We start from the raw sequence: 20,101 nt of genomic DNA on the forward strand, positions 1-20,101 counted from the left end.
TTGTAGAAAGCATTTGTGAATAAATAATAAATAAATAAAAAAAAAAACAGACATTTACTATGAAGCGGTTAGCGTTGTCTATTCTAATTGGTTCACCGTTTCCTTTTAAGAGTATTTAGAGAATTTAGGTCCTTCAAGAATGAGTTTCTTTGTGTGTGGACGGCGGTACGATGGAAGATTTTGATTATGAACATCTGAGGGAGAGAAAAGTCATAGTAGTGGATTGGTGTTTAAAAGGAGTGGGGAGTCTATAAATCAACCATTGTGAAGTGGTAAGAGAATTGTGGACTTCAATTTTTCGCCTCCTAGATGTAGAATGAATCATGCATAAATGGGTGATCGAGTTGATGACTTGTTGGAGAGGTAGTTGGAAAGTCGCACCGTTTTAGAAGCTTAGAGGATAACCCATTTGTATTTAATGTGGTGGAGAAAGCGAAAAACAAAGTGTTTTTAAGACCGAAAAACTTCGGTGGAAGAGCTAAAGAATATCATGTTCCAATCGCTTTATACATGGATTGGGACATATAGTAATAGTTCTCACTTTTCTAACTTTTCTGATTTTGTAGTTTTTTGTTCTTTTTTTCCTTAAAGAGAATATTTTTTTTTGTTTTGTTTTTTTATTATTTTATTTTCTATGTATTAAGGTTGTGTCTCTACATGCTTTTAATTTAATTACTTTAATTATTTTTTTAAAAAAATACTCACATATTTAGGGTGCGTTTGAGATTGCGATTTTGTAGAGAAAAATTGCGATTTTAAACCAAATCACAGAAAATGAACCGTTTGGAAACTACATTTTTAAAACGTAGAAAAATGCTTATTCAAATCGTAGGCAATGAGGTGCTTTTTTGAAAACACAGTATTTTAAAAGACTAACATGCGATTTTAAAAGTTAAACTGCGATTTTGTCAAATGCTTAACTGCGTTTTTAAAAATAACTTTTTTAAATCGCATATTTTAAATCACACTTTTTGACATTGCAAACCCAAACCCTTAAGTTCGCTTCAATGGTGAAGTCTGTGAAGATGTACAAAATTGGGTTTCCATTCTTTGAAGCTATAATTGATTTCCTTGGTAGTCTTCATGAAGCAATTGAGAAGATAGTGAACATAGAGAGGAGACCAAGAAGAGAGAAAGAAAATAAGCCAAAGAGGAGAAAGAACCTTGAGAGAGGGAAAAGAGAGGCAGAAAATCAAATGGGAGAAGATGACAAAACCATATAAATAGTATTATTCATCAAAAGCTACCTAATACAATAAAAACTAGGTTTAAATAGACTAAGAGTTAAATCCTAACTCTAACCCTAATCGTACTTGAGCTACTGGCCCGCTAAAATAACAAAGAGTCCAAATTAATACAACCCCTCTGAAAATAAATAATAGAACAAAAAATGCAACTAAATAAAAAGTCTAATAATGATCAAACTCGTGATCTGTGGCTCATATCTGGTGCTCTGCACCATTCTCCCACCAAGGTTGCGTGGTGATTCTTGGCAGACTATCACGGTGTTTTTTGATGGCGGGATAACCTTGGAGGTGGCCGGCTAGAAGAGGCAATGCGATGGTGGGCTTTGGTGGCAGTGCGTCTGGGATGTGGAGATTGGGTGGGGTGCGAAAGCGTCTTTTGCTGATTTCTTTCAATCTTTTAAACGGCATATATTTTTCGGTTGGGGTAGGAGTTGGGTTTTGCTAGTGATTTACAAACGGTTGCGATTATTCCCTCTTAACCGCAACCGCTTTAGGCAATTATCATTTTAAAGCAATTGCATACAGTCCTAGTAGGGCGATTGCAGCTAATCGCACAATTAAGTAACTTCTTGTCAAGTAATAGGTCTTTTTGGTCTCTTTTAGCTTTTTAGGCCATATTTTAAACTATTTTGGGCCTCTTTTAGACTTACCTTAGTTTCTAAAATACAATAGATTTGTTTACATAGTAAGCTAAAACTTGATTTTTTATTTAAAAAAAAAATCCATATAGCGGCATGCTTTCATAAAGCACGAATTTCATATGCTCTTAGAAGCTTGAAACACAATGGTTATGGTCATAAGTATACTACAATAGAACCATTCTTACAATATTAAGAGACATCTTAGTGAATGCTGCTGGAAATGGATTTGAACAAAAGCTCTTTATTTAGGCGCTTCCATACGTCTAAAATCATCTAGCAATATTAGCAATTAAACAACATTACAAATCTAAAATGAGTCTAAAATTAGTTTCCTCTATAAGGCTTCAATAAAAGAATTGCCGTAGTTTTGCTTTATTATTATTTTAACTTATATATAATATGTAAGGGTAAGCTGTTAATAATTATTTACTGTTTCGCCGACCTCTAAAATCGCTAACTACAACCACTCTAGGTGGCTATGCGGTTGCGGTTCATAATCATCCCGTTTGTACACCCCTATGTTCCACAGGGTAGTTGGCGGTAGTGATATATATATATATATATATATATATATATATATATATATATATATATATATATATATATATATATATATATATATATATATATATATATATATATATATATATATATATATATATTATTTTTAACATTAACTTATTTAGTTGTTTTTGACAATTTATCATATTCTAAAATGTCTATATATTCGTCGACATATTAACTTAAGGGTTTTTTTTTTTTTTTTTTTTTTTTTTTTTTTTTTTTAATCATTAACTTATTTCGTTGATTTTGACAATTTATCATATTCTAAAATGTCTATATATTCGTCAACATATTAACTTAAAAGAACAATCCAAATATAATGTTTTTGAAATATAACTTGATTAACGTAAATTGAGAAAAAAGCTTGACAACATAATTGAAAATTTTCAAGAAGTTCTATGTGTGCCTTGATTTCTTTATAAAATTATTACAATATCTAGTTTTTTCTAGTTTTCGTTCACAATCATTAAAATCCAGGTATAGAGAAAATTGTAAAAAATAAAAAATAAATTGTTGTGGTATCGTAGAGAGAATTTCCACTGCTTTGTAAGAAGCTGATAGAGCACAGGTCCTTCGTTTCCATTTTTTATTCATTTCTTTTTAATTCTAGTAGCTCCTTTTAGACATTAAAGTTCCTCCATATATATATATATATATATATATATAAAACTTATACTTCCAAAATTAGTGTCAGATTATTAGCTAAGAAAGATAAAATACAATTATGAACAGTTTAAACAACTACATAAATCAAAACCAGGCCAACTTTCAACAATATTTTTTTTTTTATTTTTTGGGAAAAATTATATTTAGCGCTTAAATTTTCATTTAATTTGGATTTAGTCTTTAAATTTCTAATTTCAAGTATAAGGTCTTTAGGTTTTATCCATATTTAAAATAAGTCATATCATTTTACCGTAAAAATTAAAGGTTTGTCATTTATCACATGCATCTTATTTGTATCCACATGAGCAGCCTAATATGTATTAATGTCATGTCAACAAGTGTCACATCATCTATAAAATGAAAAATAAAAAACAGTTCATATTCTTTACTGCTAAGTGCTAAGATAATTCTTCGAATTCTATAAAGATGGGAAGCCTTGTTCTCATTTCATATCCCATATCTGATATCTATATAGTTTTATAATTATTATGTCCGGTTGTTCAGCAACCACAAGCATTGCAATTAAGCCCAAATTACACAAGAATCTTTTCATCCAGAAACCTACAGGTGAATTTCGTGTAAGTCATCTCATATTACCTTTTGATAAACCTCCTCTTGCCAATCACCCCCCATTTGCCTGTCCTGTCTGAGCCGTGGAATCTAGAGACGCTACAGAACCTTTTAAGTTCATTTGATTTTCATGAGACTGCATTTAAGTAATTGGAGATTGTGGCTGCTCCGTAGAGGGCACAGGTGGTGGGGGAAGCTCTCCTTGCTGCAGTGAAGAAAAAGGCTTCAATTCCTTGGCCTATTTGTATTTATAAAATGTTGTATCTGCCTCTCATAAGATCCCAACTTATCCTCGAAATTGGGTAAATATGTCACTTTCAGAAACCTGTAAGAATGTTATAATACGCTCCAACATAGTCCTAAACATTTTCAACTTCTCAAGCCGATCTGACTTTGGTTGTTGTGGAAGAGAATCATACTGGAGAAAACAATAACAAACATAATGTTAGAAGAGTTTTTTAGGGTTAATATATATATATATATATATATTTTGATAGGTAAGTAGAGAAATATATAAAAAGCGTAAAGGCGCCCTAAGCATACAAGAAATATACAAAAAAGACACAAAAACAGGAAAAAGTAAGAAAAAAGAAAAAATATCCGCAAAACCCAAAAACAGAATGAAACCCAAACACCCCAACAGGAACCAGCCCACAAAATTCAGAGACCATTACATCACAGCAAGGGCACTCTTGCCTTGCCCCAGCTAGAACCAAAACCTCTAGCATCATAATTAATCGAGCACTCTAAGGCTACGTGAGAAACTAGCCTCCTATTTTGGTCTTAGTATTCAATTTTACATTATGAGGGGAGAGAGGCTACGTGAGAAAATAGCTTCCTATTTTGCATGCAAACCTCGATCTTAACACATAATAAGAACAAGAACAGTGGTAATGGACAAAAGATCAAGTTATAAAATTACCAATAGTTATGGTGGATGCCATTACCACCATAATTATGATTGAAAGGCTGGCTAATGAGTAAGCCCAGTAAATGAATTGCACAGGGAAGATTTTCCCATCAAGTTCACTCACATCTTTCTTGATAGGCACACCACCAGACCAACTTGATGGGAAAACCTTACTAAATTAGATCAAGTTGTCAGCTTCAATTTTTTTTCTTCTTTTGTTTAACCTGCTCAGGATACAGTGGTTCCGGTTTAACTTCACTCACATCATTCTAGATAGGTACTCCACCAAACCAACTTGCCTCATTTAAATTGATTAAATTCTAATTTTCCAGAAACTACTCCCAGTGCCCAAGATAATGGGTGTATAGATTTTCCAACAGTCCATTTTAGTAAGAAATATTTTACATATACAAATAGTGGCAGAGCCAAGATTAAAAACGAAAGAGCCGAAACAAAATTGATTGTTAAAAAAATAAAATAATATAAGTAAAAATAAATGAACAATTAAACATTATTTAATTATCGTTTAAAACATTTAGGGGTAATTACCTTTTTTCCCATGATCTACCAACAAATGCGCGATGCCCCCATGAACTACCAACACGACCAATCCAAATATAAAAATTTAGAAAGGTAATTTGTTGTAAATTGAGAAAATAAGTCTATGTGAAAGTTTGACAACATATCTGAAAATTTTCAAGAAGTTCTGCGTGCCTTGATATCTTTATAAAATTATTACAATATCTAGTTTTTTCTACTCTTTATCCAAGTTTTCGTTCCCAATCATTAAAATCCGCGTATAGAGAAAATTGTAAAAAGAACTGTTGTGGTATTGTAGAGAGAATTTCTTTAAAAATAAGAAACAAGTAATTATCTATATAAAAAAAAAAAGAAAAAGAAAATGAAAAAAAAGAAACAAGTAATCGAATAGAGAAAAGATAAAAAAACTTTTTTGGCAGCATCGTCCAAACGGCTATACAGCTTTGATTGTTTTAACATTCTAAACAAATTTTTTTTTAACTTTCTAAATGAATACTAGGGTTGGCAATTTTTGACACGACCCGCGAACTCGACACGAGAAAATAGGGTTTAATAAGGTTTGAATTTTTGTAATCGGGTTCGGGTCGAAATCGGGTCAACCCGATTCTGACCCTCTACGGTCCGAAGACTCCGAACGCCACCACCCGGTACCCACGACCCACCATCTAGATTCCAGATTCTAGATGGGTAATTTTTCGGGTAAATTTTCTAAGGGATTTTTCGGTTTTTCCTTTTGATTTTTAACTCAGATGAGGTTGCTATTTTATTGAATTGATGAGTTTAATGGCTTTTAATTATTATATTATTATGAATTTATGATGCTACCAATCTGCCATAAGTGCCATTAAATTAAGCTGCCAATCTGCCATAAGTGCCATTAATTAAGAGCATTAGATTTATTTCTTTTTCCACGATTTAGCTGAGCTTGCATCTTGTCTGATTCTTGTGTGTATAAAGCTCATACCTGTTAAATTAATTATGGATGCAATCTGATGAGACAATATGGGTTCAAAGTTCAAACCCATTGATTGGTTCCTCAGCATTGCACCTGGACAAAAGCCAGTGCAGGACTACTATTGATGTGCTTAATGCTATCCTGAGTTAGTGAGTTTGCAATATTAATGACGACAGGACTTTTTGATTTCTATCCGGTGATCGAGAATATTATGTGTAAATATTGGTCGGCAAGCTCCCTCACTTTCCAGTCTTCATCATTGATAGTCATAATTCTCGGTCCTATATATGAGTAATGAGCCTATGAGGTTACTTTTACAAATATAATTTTAACTAGAAACAGAAAAGCTTGGGGGAAAGTTATGTTATGAACTTATGACCACATGCTTTTCCAACTTGAGTACCTGGAGCCAATTTGTACCATATAGACTATAGTCCATATCTGCCCCATCAATAATGTTGAATTATCGAGTTAAATTTGTCATATCTCAAATATATATATATATATATATATATAGCAATTAGCAAGCAATTCATTTTTTTTTTTATAAAGTTTTATTCAAACTATATTAGATAATTTCTTTTAATCTAGTCTATATATATATATTCAAAATGCTAATACTCTTTTGCAATCTGTGTAGCTTTTATAGACAAACGAAGTAGCCTACACAACTCATCTATTGGGTTACTTGTGTCCAATCATGAATCAAGATCAAGAGCAGCCTGAGCAGGTAAGATTATTAGCCTTTTAAGTTGCAAGTTGTCTTTGTGAGCTAAATTTTATGTACTATCTAATTTGGATTGAAGAACTAATTTACTAATAATGATATGTGCAGATGAGTAATGAAGTACTTGGTGATGATATTGTTAGAGATTTTGAGGATGGTGTGGTTGAATTGACTACAATAGAAGAAGAAGATGACTCTGTTTGTGTGGAGAAAGAGGGAAAAGGCGGAAAAGACCACAAGCGTAGGAGGACTTCAACCGTTTGGGAACATTTTGATGCCATTTGTGGTAAGGAGGGTGAGAAGTTAAAGGCTAAATGCAAATTGTGTGGTACTGTGTACTTGGCTCCAAGTACTTATGGAACTGGAAATTTGAAGCGCCACATAGACAATTGTCCGAGGAGAGACACTCGTGATGTTGGGCAGATGCTTCTATCTAGAAGTCGGGGATCTCTGTCTGTAAGTAACTCTAAATTTTGTCCCAAAAAATTTAGAGAATTATTGGTTGCTTTGGTCATTAAGCATGATTTGCCCTTTCGATTTGTTGAGTATGAGGGCTTGAGAGAGATGATAAAATATTTGTATCCTGATGCACCTTTCATCTCTAGGAATACCCTTAAGGCTGATTTGAAAAATTTGCATATGAGGGAAAAGCAAAAGGTTAAATTTATGTTGAATGATTGTCCTGGTAGGATTTGTTTAACATCTGATTTGTGGACTTCTTTGACTACTGATGGATATATGTGTCTCACAGCACATTTTATTGATAAGAATTGGGTCTTAACTAAAAGGGTGTTAAACTTTTCATTCATGCCCCCACCACATAATGGTATTTCTTTGTGTGAAAAGACGTATAATTTGCTAGGAGAGTGGGAGATTGAAACCAAAGCTTTCAGTATAACATTGGATAATGCTTCTTCTAATGATGTTTGTGTTGGTTTATTAAGAAATCAATTGAAGATAAAGAAAGCCCTTGTTTGTGAAGGCGAGTTTTTTCATATTCGTTGTTGTGCACACATTCTCAATTTGATAGTTCAAGATGGTTTGAAAGAGATTGATAGTGCCCTCCAAAAGATCCGTGATAGTGTGAAGTATGTTAGAGCATCACAAATGAGAAAACAAAATTTCTTTTTGGCTGTGAATAAAATGTCATTGGATAGTAGAAAGGGGCTAAAACAAGATGTGCCAATCAGATGGAATTCAACATATCTTATGCTTGAGACTGCTATTCATTATCGGAGTGCTTTTAGTTATTTAGAGATGATTGATTCAAACTATAAGCATTGCCCTACTGCACTTGAGTGGGAACAAGCGACTCATATATGTTGTTTTTTGGCTCCATTTTACCATGCTACATGTGAGTTTTCTGGTACCAAGTATCCCACAGCCAACCTCTATTTTCCTGTGATTTTTGACATATATATGGCCTTGAAGGAAGAAGTTGAGAGTGAACATGAATATAAGAGATTAATGGCAGCACAAATGCTCTCTAAATTTGAGAAATATTGGTCAGAATTTAGTGTAGTGTTGGCTCTTGCAGTTGCGTTGGATCCTCGTTACAAGCTTGAACTTGTAAATTTCTGTTATTCGAGGCTTTATGGAGTTAATAATTCTAGGGAGTATTGTCATGTTCGTGATAAATTTGTCTATCTTTTTATGGAGTACGGTGGTTCCTTATCTTCATCTTCAAGCACTATATCTCTTGATGCAAGACATGTTAATTCCCAAATACCCCAACCACAAGTCAAGGCTGTCAAGCGGACTTCCGCAACGATGAACGTAAAATTATATGTTTATTTTGTGATTTATGTGTTATTGTTTGTAACTTAGAATATAATATATATATGCTTCTAACTACTTAGTAAATTATATTAACGTTATCTTTTTTTAATTGTAGGCGTTTCATAGTTCTGGCGGGAGTAATGTTCTAGCAAATAAGAATCAATTAGAACTTTATTTGGATGAACCCAGACTGATAATTGATGAGGATGGACATTTTGACATTCTTTCATATTGGAAAGGAAATGAATTTCGTTATCTTATAATTGCTGCTATGGCTCGTGATGTTTTGAGCATTCCTATTTCTACCGTTGCTTCAGAATCTACTTTTAGTGTTGGTGGACGTATTATTGATCAATATAGGAGTTTGCTCAAACCTGATATTGTTGAGGCACTAGTATGCACTCGGGATTGGTTATTTGAAGAGACAGGTAATATTTATTATTTGTATATTTATTTTTTTCATTAACTTATATATATATATATATATATATTATTACACTAATTCCTCTTATCTTTTGATGTAGAATTGACACAAATGAAGTTTGATGAGTCTGAAGAAGATATTTTGACTTTGAATTTCAATTCCAATGATATTCCAAGTTCATCAGGAACAAATTCTATTAATTTTCCTTGACATTGGCTTATATGTGGATGAGCTCTTTTTATGGGGTTTGTTTTAATTATGGGTTTTGTTTTGCCCTGAAACTGAATTCTGTTTTGCCTTTATTAGTTGTAAAATTTTTAGTTATGTTTAGTTAAGTTTAATTTTAGAGGAACAATTTAGCATTTTTCTTTTTGTATTCCTCTTAAATTTTAACAGATAATTAAATATTGTTTGTAAAATGATGTTAAATTGTTAAGTTGATATACACATGTTCTCCCTAAAGCTCCAAATTGCAAAACTTTTTTGAAAATACAAAAAAAAAAAACAAAAGAAAAAAAGAAAATAAAAAAAGAAGGATAGATATGATTAATTGGAAAATGAGTGGTTAAATTATAACCTACCTATCTAGCTAGAATGGTCAAGCTCGACTACAATAGTTTTAAATCCGGTTTGGTATTATATTTTTATCCATTTTGTTCTGTATATAGGAAATATTAGGAATTCAAGTGGTTTTCCATTTTGCTTAAATTTTCGATACATTAGTTAATTTAATTCTATTCTGTTTAATTTTGAGAAAAAGGCTGTTGTTTAAAGTTTAAACATAACTTCAAGCTAAAAATACATTTTGAGGGAAAGGAAACCGGCAACTGAAATTTGAAGATAAAAAGCATATGAAAAAACATGCATATTAATGATATTATGAAATTAGTGTCGGGTCGTGTCGAGTAAACGGGTGACACGATTATTAGTCGTGTTTGTCGGGTCGTGTTCGGGTTACCCGATTATTAATCAGGTCGTGTTCGGGTCGCGTGTCACAACCCGATTAATAATCGGGTTGGGTTCGTGTCAGACCCGTTTATGTAATCGGGTCGGTCGGGTTGACACGAACCCGACCCGAATGCACGAATTGCCCACCCAATACCCTACGATTAAACATTTTATTTGTGTGTTTTGGAGTGGGAGAAATTATTCTTTAATTTTTTTTAAAAAAAAAGGAAAAGAAAAGTAGTTGACCCAAGTGCAAGGAGCATTATAATGAATTGGCAGGGGAGGGGAGACCACTTTGATTTACATGAAGTGATGATTTTTGTGTGCTTTGGAAATGAGGCAACTAAATAAAAGAAAAATATTTATCTAAGTAGGTTTTACATTAGTTTTGAATTAGAGGGTCAAGGCCTTTTTATTTGAATAAAATAATTGTTTTTTTAAGGAGCCTAGCAATTGCCCCCTTGGCTTCGCCACCGCCAGTATAAAAATCTTAGGACCTAAAAATAACTTTAATATTAATATCTATTCTAGGCCTCGTCCTTACTGTGTGTTCTCTCCTGTGCACCAAAAGCACTTTCTGTCAAATTATGTAAGCAGTAAAATCAATCAATATCCATTACACATTACAAAAAAGAAAAAAGAAAAAGGCAAACTATTGTTTAAAGCATCACCAGATAATTAAATGCATCGTCTCATGAGTTAAAAATACATTCTAGATTCAGTCAATGTAAGAACCACTGCTTTGCAAGAAGCTGACAGAACACAGGTCCTTGTTTCCATTTTTTATTCATTTCTGTTTAATTCTAGTAGCTACTTTTAGACATAAAAGTTCCTCCAAGAGTCCAAAGCTCTGATCTTACACTCTCATATTTTATGATCTTTTCAGAGCTAAACACTACTTATACTAATCAAAAGCCACAAATCATCTCTCTCTCTCACTCTCTTTGCCATATATATATTTGGATAACTAATACTTCCAAAATTAGTAAACAACACATAAACCAAAACTAGTCCTACTTTCGACTAGTTTTTTTATGGATTAAATGACTCAGAGGTACATGTAGTTTGACCTTAAATCAAATCGCCGCCTTGGTTTAAAAAACTATCAAAAGTGGTACATGTCGTTAATGAAAAAACCTAGTTGGTACTTCCGTCAGCCTTCCGTCCATTTTTTTAATGAACCTTTACGTCACCCACCTTAGAATGACGACACATGTCCCGGGAGGCACATCGCCCATGTATCACAAGTGATAATTATAGTTTCAATGCCACGTATGATGAGAAAAATAATTAAAAAGAAAATACTTCAATTTCTTTTATTAAAAAAAAAATAAAAATTGAACAAAAAAAAAAAATGGGGTGATCGACCACCCCCATTTTGGCCAAGGGGTGGCTCGTCAGGGGGTGGTTCGGCCATCCCCAAAAGGCCTAAGGGGAAAAAAAAAAAAAAAAAAAAGTAAAAAAAATAAATAAATAAATTGAGGGTTGGCCCTTGGAGGTGGCCAAACCACCCCCAAGGGCTATAGGGTTAGGTTCAGCCACTCCAAAAAAGCCACAAGAAAAAAAAAAAATTAAAAAGAAATTATAGGGTTGGCCCTTGGAGCCACAGGGCCAAACGGGAGTGGCCGGCCACCTCAATTTTTTTGTTCTTCAAAATTTTTGTTTTTTTATTTTTTTTAAAAAAAAAAAGAAAAGAAAAGAAAAATTGAGGTACTTTTTTATTATTTTTCATCCTACGTGGCATTGAAAGCATAAGTATTACCTGTGATACGTGGTCACGTGGCTATTAGGACAGATGTCGGCATTCTAAAGTGGGTAATGTGGAAGTCCGTTAAAAATATGGATAGAAGATTGATGGAAGTACCAACTGAGTTTTTTCATTAACAGGTACCACTTGTGATACAATTTGAAACCGAGGTAGTGATTTGATTTAGGGCCTAATCACATGTACCTCCGAGTCACTTAACCTTTATTTATTTATTTAGGAGCTTAACAAGAATGGTTTTGCTGATTGTCACTAGTATCGTAGACTACCCACTGAATTCCAATTTCAGTGTCATTTGCATGTGTGCAGCACTATTATCCTCACTAATACAAATACCATATACAGCATTATAGCATCAGATTAATGAGTATCTTGACTCTTTATCTTCATTTTCTTTTTTTCCTAAAAGTATTGTTAGAAGCACTTTTTTCAGGATAGTAAACATTCCATATAAGCTTCAACACTGTCGTTTTTTGTTTTTTTGTTTTTCCTGAAAAAAATAAAAATAAAAAAGAGTTCATATTCTCTATTGCTAAGATAATTCTTCGAATAATATAAAGATGGGAAGTTCTGTTCTATATACTTATATAATTGTTATATCCTGTTGTTCAGAAGCCAGATACATTGCAATTAAGCCCAAATTTCACCCAGACTCAAATCTAACAACCCACACAAGAAACTTTTCATCCAAAAATCTAGAGGTGAATTCGTAAGTCATCTCATATTGCCTTTTGATAAGCCTCCTCTTGCCGATCACCCCCATTTGCATGTCCTGTCTGAGCCATGGAATCTAGAGACGCTACAACTGATGTGTAAATAAATTCATAATACATAATTTAGAGAAGGCTGGCTAAGAGAACACTAGACTAGTGAAAAATAAATTCATAATACATACATTTGATATCAAAGAAACTTCATTCCGAAATATCATGTCCACATAAAATAACAACTCTGATGTAAACATGTGAAGTAAAAATAGGGCATCCCAGGATTAAAGGTGAATTACTTTACAAATTCTCTGCATACTAAGTTATTAAGACTTCTCATCTAGTTTCAATTGATCCACCGTGCATCCCTCATCGAATGTAAAATTCCTTAAGAGGCCTCAATAGGTTGTTTTCACCTTAGAGTTCAATGTATTTTTAATTGATAAATTTGTTGCGTATTGGTTGCTTGTGATAATTGGGATCGCTATTCCTCGTGTTGCATTTTTGATAGCCCATTTAAATGGCATAGCCACCCAACAAATGCTACATATACATATTCAACTCCATGTATTCTCCCCACATCCCCACCAATAAAATTTTGGCAATAGTACATCTCAGGATGTGAAAGAAAAAAAAAAAAGGACCATCTTTAGACCTTTCAAAAGAATTGCGTGCTTGTTCACAATGATAAAGTCACATAAACATAAGTAATTATGTATACATACAATTTTATGTACCTACGCAAGTAATGTATGTATGGATAGATAATGTGTGAATGTACGTGAAATATCCATTTACTAGTGTCAAAAGCAAAAAATTAGAGAGAGAAACAGGATGGATACTAAATATGTAAGTGAAATCATGCACAACGCTCTTTATACCTGAATCTGGGTGCTCATTGCCACTGCCAGCAGCATTGGATGGCAAAGAATTGACTATAGGATTCTGAGACTTGGTTTCCATTGTAAGCAACTTCAGAGATATTTTTCGTAGATAATCTGACTGAAATGAGGGATCAACAAAAAAAAAAAAAAAATTAAAACCTCATGGCCCATAAGATGCAAAGAGAAAAAGAAGTATCGTAGTATTATCTATTCTGCAAGTACGCATGCAAGGAAATGTACATATACATCACGAAAATTATGGGAGCATTATGATTGAAGTACCTGGCTTGTGGCAGCAGTGTAAATCTTTTCCTCAAACCTTATGGCCATTTTATTGAATTCATGTAATTCCTCTGGGCAAGAAACAGGAAGATGCCTCTTCAATGTGTCCATTCTATAAACATAAGACGTACTCTTAATAAATACCAGCCATACAGAGATCCAAATTGGTAAACTATGCTGACAGTGCAGAACTTATTAACTTAAGCAACAAAAACAGCAAGAGAAACTATAAATACAATTTCATAAAATTTAAAATGAATAAAGAATAAGAAACATATACTTTTTCCAGCGAAAGAAAATAGAAGCAGCAACACGACTGTTTAAGCTTCACCATGTGGAAGTCACAAACTTGGAACTCCGATAAATGTTCTCTCAACTTTATTTTTCAGTTTAGAGAGAGGGAGGGGGGGCGGGGAGGGGGGGGGGGGGGGGGGGGGGGGGGTAACTGCGCACTAGCATTTTAGCAAGTTTCTTTGAGACTCAACTAAGACATAAACCATTAACAAAGGCAAGAAAACCTATAACTATCTCCCTTTTAAGATGATACCACATAACTTCATAGGAATAGCTCCATCTTTTTTTTTGATAAGTAAAGTATATTCAAAAGGCGCAAAGGGGCGCAACCCATAGTACACATGACGTATGCATGAAGCCCCTAATTCAAAGAAAAAAGAGAGCACTTATCTATAAATTCAAAATAAGAACACTCATGCATAAACTGAATTTTCTCTCTCCACATAAACAACGTTTGTAATATCATTTTCTTCAAGTTCATCAAATTAGTCTCACAATCTTCAAAACAGCGTGCATTTCGTTCCCTCCATACACACCACATTAAACACAATGGAGCCATGCGCCAAATCGGTATCAAAGTCCGATTACCCTTTTGCCCCCTCCAACTCCAGCTCCATCTTACCATTGAAATGTTCATATACAAATCAAGTTTGTTGAACGTCAAACATTACATACATTCCAAAGCCTAGATGTGTTTTGCAATTCCATATTTGTTCCAATAATGCCTAAATTAAACAACCAAGCTTCCACTTAATGCTCCTCCATTCAATATTGTAAACACACAAATCTCAAGCTTACAACATGCCTTTGCTTTTTTTTTTTTTAAAAAAAAAATCCAGTAAAACATTGTTCATGGTGTAAAAAGCTACAATAAGAACACACTTCTATCGAGCTCACTAGGGAGACATGAGACCAACCGGCAAGCCAGAGAATCTGACCCTAACAGCAATATATATAAGCAAAAATGCATCTTAATTCAGTCACAAAAGGCAGTCAAAACGATGAAGGTAAAGTTGGTCAAATGAAAAATAAATAAATAAAACATGAGAAACCAAGCATAAAGCAACATCACTGTAATTGTAATTGTAACTATATAGCATTGCATACACGGAACCTTACAACTAGATTAGAAACCCTTTCTAGTTTTGATCATATATAAAACTGAAACTCTCAAATCAAACATAATCCGTAAATATATATATACTGGTTTTGGGAATGTAAGGATACTAGGGTTTGTGGTCTGTTTGCCGGAGGCCTAAGGGCTGATATCATATTGGGAGAGGGGGAAATTTGTAAGGCATAATCTGCTCGATTTTACCACTATCACTATCAGATGAATACTCTACTGAAGATGTTTCTATAAAAGTCCATGGCTTATAAAGTCTATAAGACAAGGATCTCTTAGCAATGTGAGACACTTTAACACGCCCCCTCACGTATGACATCTTTGGCTAAACACGTGTTCAACAACGGGAGGGAAAGACCCATCATTGTCAAAGGAACCTGCTCTGATACCATGTAAAAGTCCATGGGCCTTACTCACTCTTAAAAGATGCCTTGAGAGAGAAGATGTGTCCATAGCTTATAAAGTCTACAAGACAAGGATCTCTTAGCAATGTGGGACACTTTAACACGCCCCCTCACGTGTGGCAACTAATGGCCAAACACGCGGACAACAATGGGAGGGAAATGCCCATCATTGTCAAAGGAACCTGCTCTGATACCATGTAAAAGTCCATGACTTATAAAGTCTATAAGACAAGGATCTCTTAGCAATGTGGGACACTTTAACACGCCCCCTCACGTATGACATCTTTGGCCAAACACGTGTTCAACAACGGGAGAGAAAGGCCCATGGACTTTTACAGTTTCGTCTTTTAGTTGTAATAATTCTTCACTGTTGTTTTCTTCACTGTCGCTTTCCGATTCTGATAATATAGTTAAAAGAATGTTTTTTTTTTTTTTTTTTTTTTTTTTTTTTTAAATTCTGTATTTATGTCTAATTTTTTTATCTTTTTTTTTTTACCTTATTTTTGTACCCTAGTTGTTTTTGTAATGTCCTGGTTTTCCACACTTATAACATATAGGTTTCTTATAAGTCTTGTTTTTCTGTGTTTTATATGGTTTGTAGTCTTCTTTTCTATATATATATATATATATATTTGTTAAACCTTTTGGCTTGGGTTTCATATTTCTTATAATGTTAATAGAACACCTAAGATGCCCTACACTAACTGATTGCAGATGGTATAAATCTATATTTCTTTCAAGAGTACTGATTAGAAGTGATAACAGCCAACTTTATTGGAAAGAAAGATTCATTGGAGGATTACCAAAATATTTTGCTTATAAGGTCCGATAAAAATTAATCCATGATGGTCATACCGATTATAATAGTATTACATATGGAGAAATAATTAGTGCAGTAAAAAAGATAGGATTAAGATCAACACAACAATTAGAGAGAGAGAGAGAGAGAGAGAGAGAATCACATTCTGTTCACAATTCTTTGACGAGAATCGGGCGGCAATTGGTTCCTCCAATCGCCAGTGTCCATGGTGGGTTCTTCTCCGCCTCCGGCGCCTCCTGCTCCTCCGCCTCCCCCAACGGGATCTTGACTCGGATTGGGCCTCCAACTATTGGTATCCATTGAATTTCTCTAAATAATATAAATTTACAAGCGAATCGAGGCGGAGCTTTCACCACCGTCTAACTCAAATTCAGATCGATTGTGAAGGGAAGGGAATACGTGTGGATATTTTGGGGGAAGGACTTTATATGTAGCGTCTGTTTATCCGAGGAGAGAGAAAAAAAAAATAAAAAATTTGTTATATTTCACATTTTTATTTATAAATATTTTATAATATTAAGGTGATAAGTTCAAATAATTTTTTTAATATTGACTAATTCAAAGCCTAATTGAAAAAATAGTTATAGTAATTTTCAACATCACTCAAAAAGTAACATTGACCTTATTTTCATTTCATTAATCTGATGTGAGCATCAATTTTTTTTTTTTTTAATAAAATGAATTTAATAATTGATAAACACAACAACAATCCAATGAAATAAAAGTGTAATATTTAGCGTTAGTCAAACAAATATGAAAAAATGAAATGTATGGCTTCTTTGTTAACATTTTCTTTTTCTGTCTCTTTATTTTATATTTTTTAATGTTCCTAAAAAAAGAAAATTTAAAACTAACTATCCTAAATATAAAACACTTCATGACATTTTTTAAAATAAAAAATATTTTTTTCTAAACACATTAACAAATATGATTATACTTTTTTTATAATATTTTTTTTAAAATAAAAAACAAAAAGTTTCCCAAAACAAATTAAAAAACATAATTATACTTCTTTTTTATAAGTAAAGTTAATAAGAATTTTATCATAAGTATTAATTAATATGGATAAACATGGTCAATGGGTGTCTGAACTCTGAAGACTTGTACTAAATAAATCAATTTAGTTTAGTTCAGTTCTCTTAATAATTGGGATTTCTCGCAATAATCCACTTCTTCTCCAATAAAGCCCTTTTATTTACTAATAGAATTCAATTACAGTTTTTCGGTGCAATAATAACCAATCAGAGAAATTCAGGTCACTTATTCAAAATCCTTCCAAAAAAAAAAAAATAAAAAAAAATCAGGTCACCAACAATGTTTATTGTGATAATGAGATCAAGCTCAAAGAATCTACCGCAAGTCTAGCCCAAAAATATTTTGGAGCCCGTTTGGCAAGCATTTCCCATATTTGTATTTGCCTTTTTTCCCATCAAGTTACAGTAGATTCAAGGATGCCAAAGTTAAGAAGGTTATGCATCTCTCTTAGTTTTATATTTTTAAAATTGCATATCTCTTAGTTTAATATTTTTTTAAACCCATCCATCTCAAATGCCGTCGTTGTTGTTGTTGGCCTCGCTGCGTATCGCTGAACCAAAACCCTCCCCTCGTCTCTGACCCAAAAAAATCGGCCATTTGAGAGCCAGTCATCAAGAAATTGATCTTTGCCTTGGGCCCCCGCAGCGACAACGCCGCGACATCGTAGGCCCAGGCCGCGTCCTCTACCGAGTCGAACGTCCCGAGCCTAACACTGGTTTTCTTCCACAAATCTCGGATCTTGGCAGCATATCAACCCCACGGCCTTGCCGCATGTCGCTGAACCGAAACCCTCCTCTCGCCTCGGACCCGATAATCGGCCATTTGAGTGCCTGTCATCAAAAAATTGATCTTCGTCTTGGGCCCCCGCGGCGTCATAGGCCTTGGCCAGGTCCTCCGCCGAGTCGACCGTCCCGAGCCAGACCCTGGTTTTTTTCCACGGATCTCAGATCTCAGCCGCGCATCAGCCCCATGGCCTCTTCCGCACGCCTCTGGTATTTTTTACCGTAAATGCTAGGTTCAAAATGGATGAGTTTAAAAAATATTAAACTAAGAGAGATGCAGAGCCTTTTTGACTTTGATGTCCTTGAGTCTACTGTAGCTTGATGGCAAAAAAGGCAAATACAAATATGAAAAATGCTTGCCAAACAAGCTCTTGGCCTCTCTAACCAGCCCATATTTCAGCCCTATCAAAAAGAAAATGCCATGTTTTGCATTTTTTTTTCTTACTCATCTCCATTGATAGTATTTTAAATGTTTCACCTGTGTATTATGCTTGTAGTTTACCATATACAAACAATTGTGATCTTGGTTTACATTTTCTGTAGAAAGCATTTGTGAAAAAAATAATAATAAAAAAAGACATTTACTCTGATATTTTCTCCTTATTTCCTACAATTGTAAGTGTAGATGATCACTCTGAGTCCAGGTCTACGAGGAGTAATGATTGGCAGGGGACGATAAACTGTCACCTACCTGTCCCTTTCCTACATTGAAATGGCCTTTTATTAAAAAAATAAAATAAAATAAAATAATCTAAACCCATTGTTAGTGTAGATGATAACCCCGAGTCCAGGTCCATGAGGAATAATGATAGGCAGGGGACGTTTAACTGTCCCCTGCCAGTCCCTTTCCTACGTGGAAAGGGACTTTTATTAAAAAAAAAAAAAAAATCTAAATCCATCGAAATTTCTCCTAAAAATTAGCATTTTCCCCCCACACCAGACATTTTCCCCCATCGAGTGTTCCCGAAAAATTCTCCCCCTATTTTCGCCGACCGAGCTCCCCCATTTCCAGTCTTTCTCCCCCCTTTTCCGGCTCTGACCTACAATCTCTGGCCGTCTACACCGCCGACCTACATTCCCCCATTTTTGGCAACCCATTTCCCCCATTCCGACCTAGACCTCTCTCATTTTCAGCGCAAGTGACGATTTTTGGCCAATCATTGAAGAAGATAACAAATCATAAATGAGATTGGGAAATTTTCAATAATTAATATTGTCATATCTTAGGTTGTGTTAATGTTAATAAGCAGGAAAGGCTTCAGTTACATGTGATCTGGAAGCTTAATTCAATCAATTTAATTTTACAAGAAAATTATCCGCCACCAAGCCCAGATCCAAGCATGCCTTGTCACAGTCGGCCAGGAGATCGTCAGCGGCGACAAAGAGGCCAATTTGAGACCGATAGCAAGGATTCATCCAACGGTCCAAGCGGGCCAAGAAGAAGGTGTCAGAGCCAACTCAGCCAAGCAATGCGGCACTACTTGGCTCCGGCGCCTTCTTCTTGGCCCGCTTGGACTACCAGTGTGAATTGCGTGCGGCTAGGACTAAGGACGCTCGTCTAGGTTTTCTATTTTCTAACCTTTCTTTCAAATTTTCCAGTTTTTTTTTTTTTAGACACGATTCTAATCGAGTTGACCAGATTATGACCCGAACCCGACTAGCCCAAACCCAAACCCTATATTTTCGTGTCGTGTTCTTATCAGGTTCATAAGTCGTGTCAAAAATTGTCAACCCTATCCTTAGTACCCACCCCCACAAGACATGTATACTATAGTTAGTTTTTCATTTTCCTGAAAAGGCCTTTTGCATTTTTTTTTTTAATGTTCACTCTTGCTCACGAATTTATGACTAAGTCACTGAGACACATAATTCAGAATTGATAATATTGATGTAAATAATCTCATTGAAAAAAGATGGCATAACTCTAATACACAAGAAGTATACAAGCAATCTCCTAGATAATCAAGAGAACAATTACAATGCACATGGTGGTGCAGATAAGCTTATTTAGTTGTTGTGCTTGTAAATTAA

General features: G+C 34.3%; 1 protein-coding gene across 3 annotated transcripts; it reads right to left on the reverse strand.

The window, feature by feature from the left end:
* Window positions 1-12,277: 12,277 nt before the first annotated feature.
* LOC133864130 (mediator of RNA polymerase II transcription subunit 15a-like) lies at window positions 12,278-16,672 on the reverse strand. 3 transcript variants are annotated; one of them, XM_062300360.1, is made up of 4 exons: window positions 16,396-16,672; window positions 13,610-13,721; window positions 13,325-13,445; window positions 12,278-12,526 (listed from the first exon to the last, which is right to left on the reverse strand). In XM_062300360.1, the coding sequence occupies exons 1-4, from the start codon at window positions 16,551-16,553 to the stop codon at window positions 12,456-12,458; spliced, it is 462 nt and encodes a 153-aa protein (XP_062156344.1). In that variant the 5' UTR covers window positions 16,554-16,672; the 3' UTR covers window positions 12,278-12,455. The 3 variants fall into 3 exon arrangements, with proteins under 3 accessions (XP_062156344.1, XP_062156342.1, XP_062156341.1); XM_062300358.1 differs by having other exon boundaries at window positions 12,278-12,535; XM_062300357.1 differs by having other exon boundaries at window positions 12,278-12,541; window positions 16,396-16,669.
* Window positions 16,673-20,101: the final 3,429 nt, after the last annotated feature.

This window comes from Alnus glutinosa, chromosome 3 (genome assembly GCF_958979055.1).
Source record: "Alnus glutinosa chromosome 3, dhAlnGlut1.1, whole genome shotgun sequence".
Taxonomy (NCBI): domain Eukaryota; kingdom Viridiplantae; phylum Streptophyta; class Magnoliopsida; order Fagales; family Betulaceae; genus Alnus; species Alnus glutinosa.

What these genes read in the sequence shown, in the direction of transcription:
- LOC133864130 (XM_062300357.1), bottom strand. Translation starts at nt 16,553, where the DNA reads ATGGATACCAATAGTTGGAGGCCCAATCCGAGTCAAGATCCCGTTGGG. An exon ending in ACACTGCTGCCACAAGCCAG is followed by an intron (nt 13,446 to 13,609) that starts GTACTTCAATCA and finishes CCCTCATTTCAG; the next exon opens with TCAGATTATCTACGAAAAAT. An exon ending in CAATGAGCACCCAGATTCAG is followed by an intron (nt 12,542 to 13,324) that starts GTATAAAGAGCG and finishes TTTACACATCAG; the next exon opens with TTGTAGCGTCTCTAGATTCC.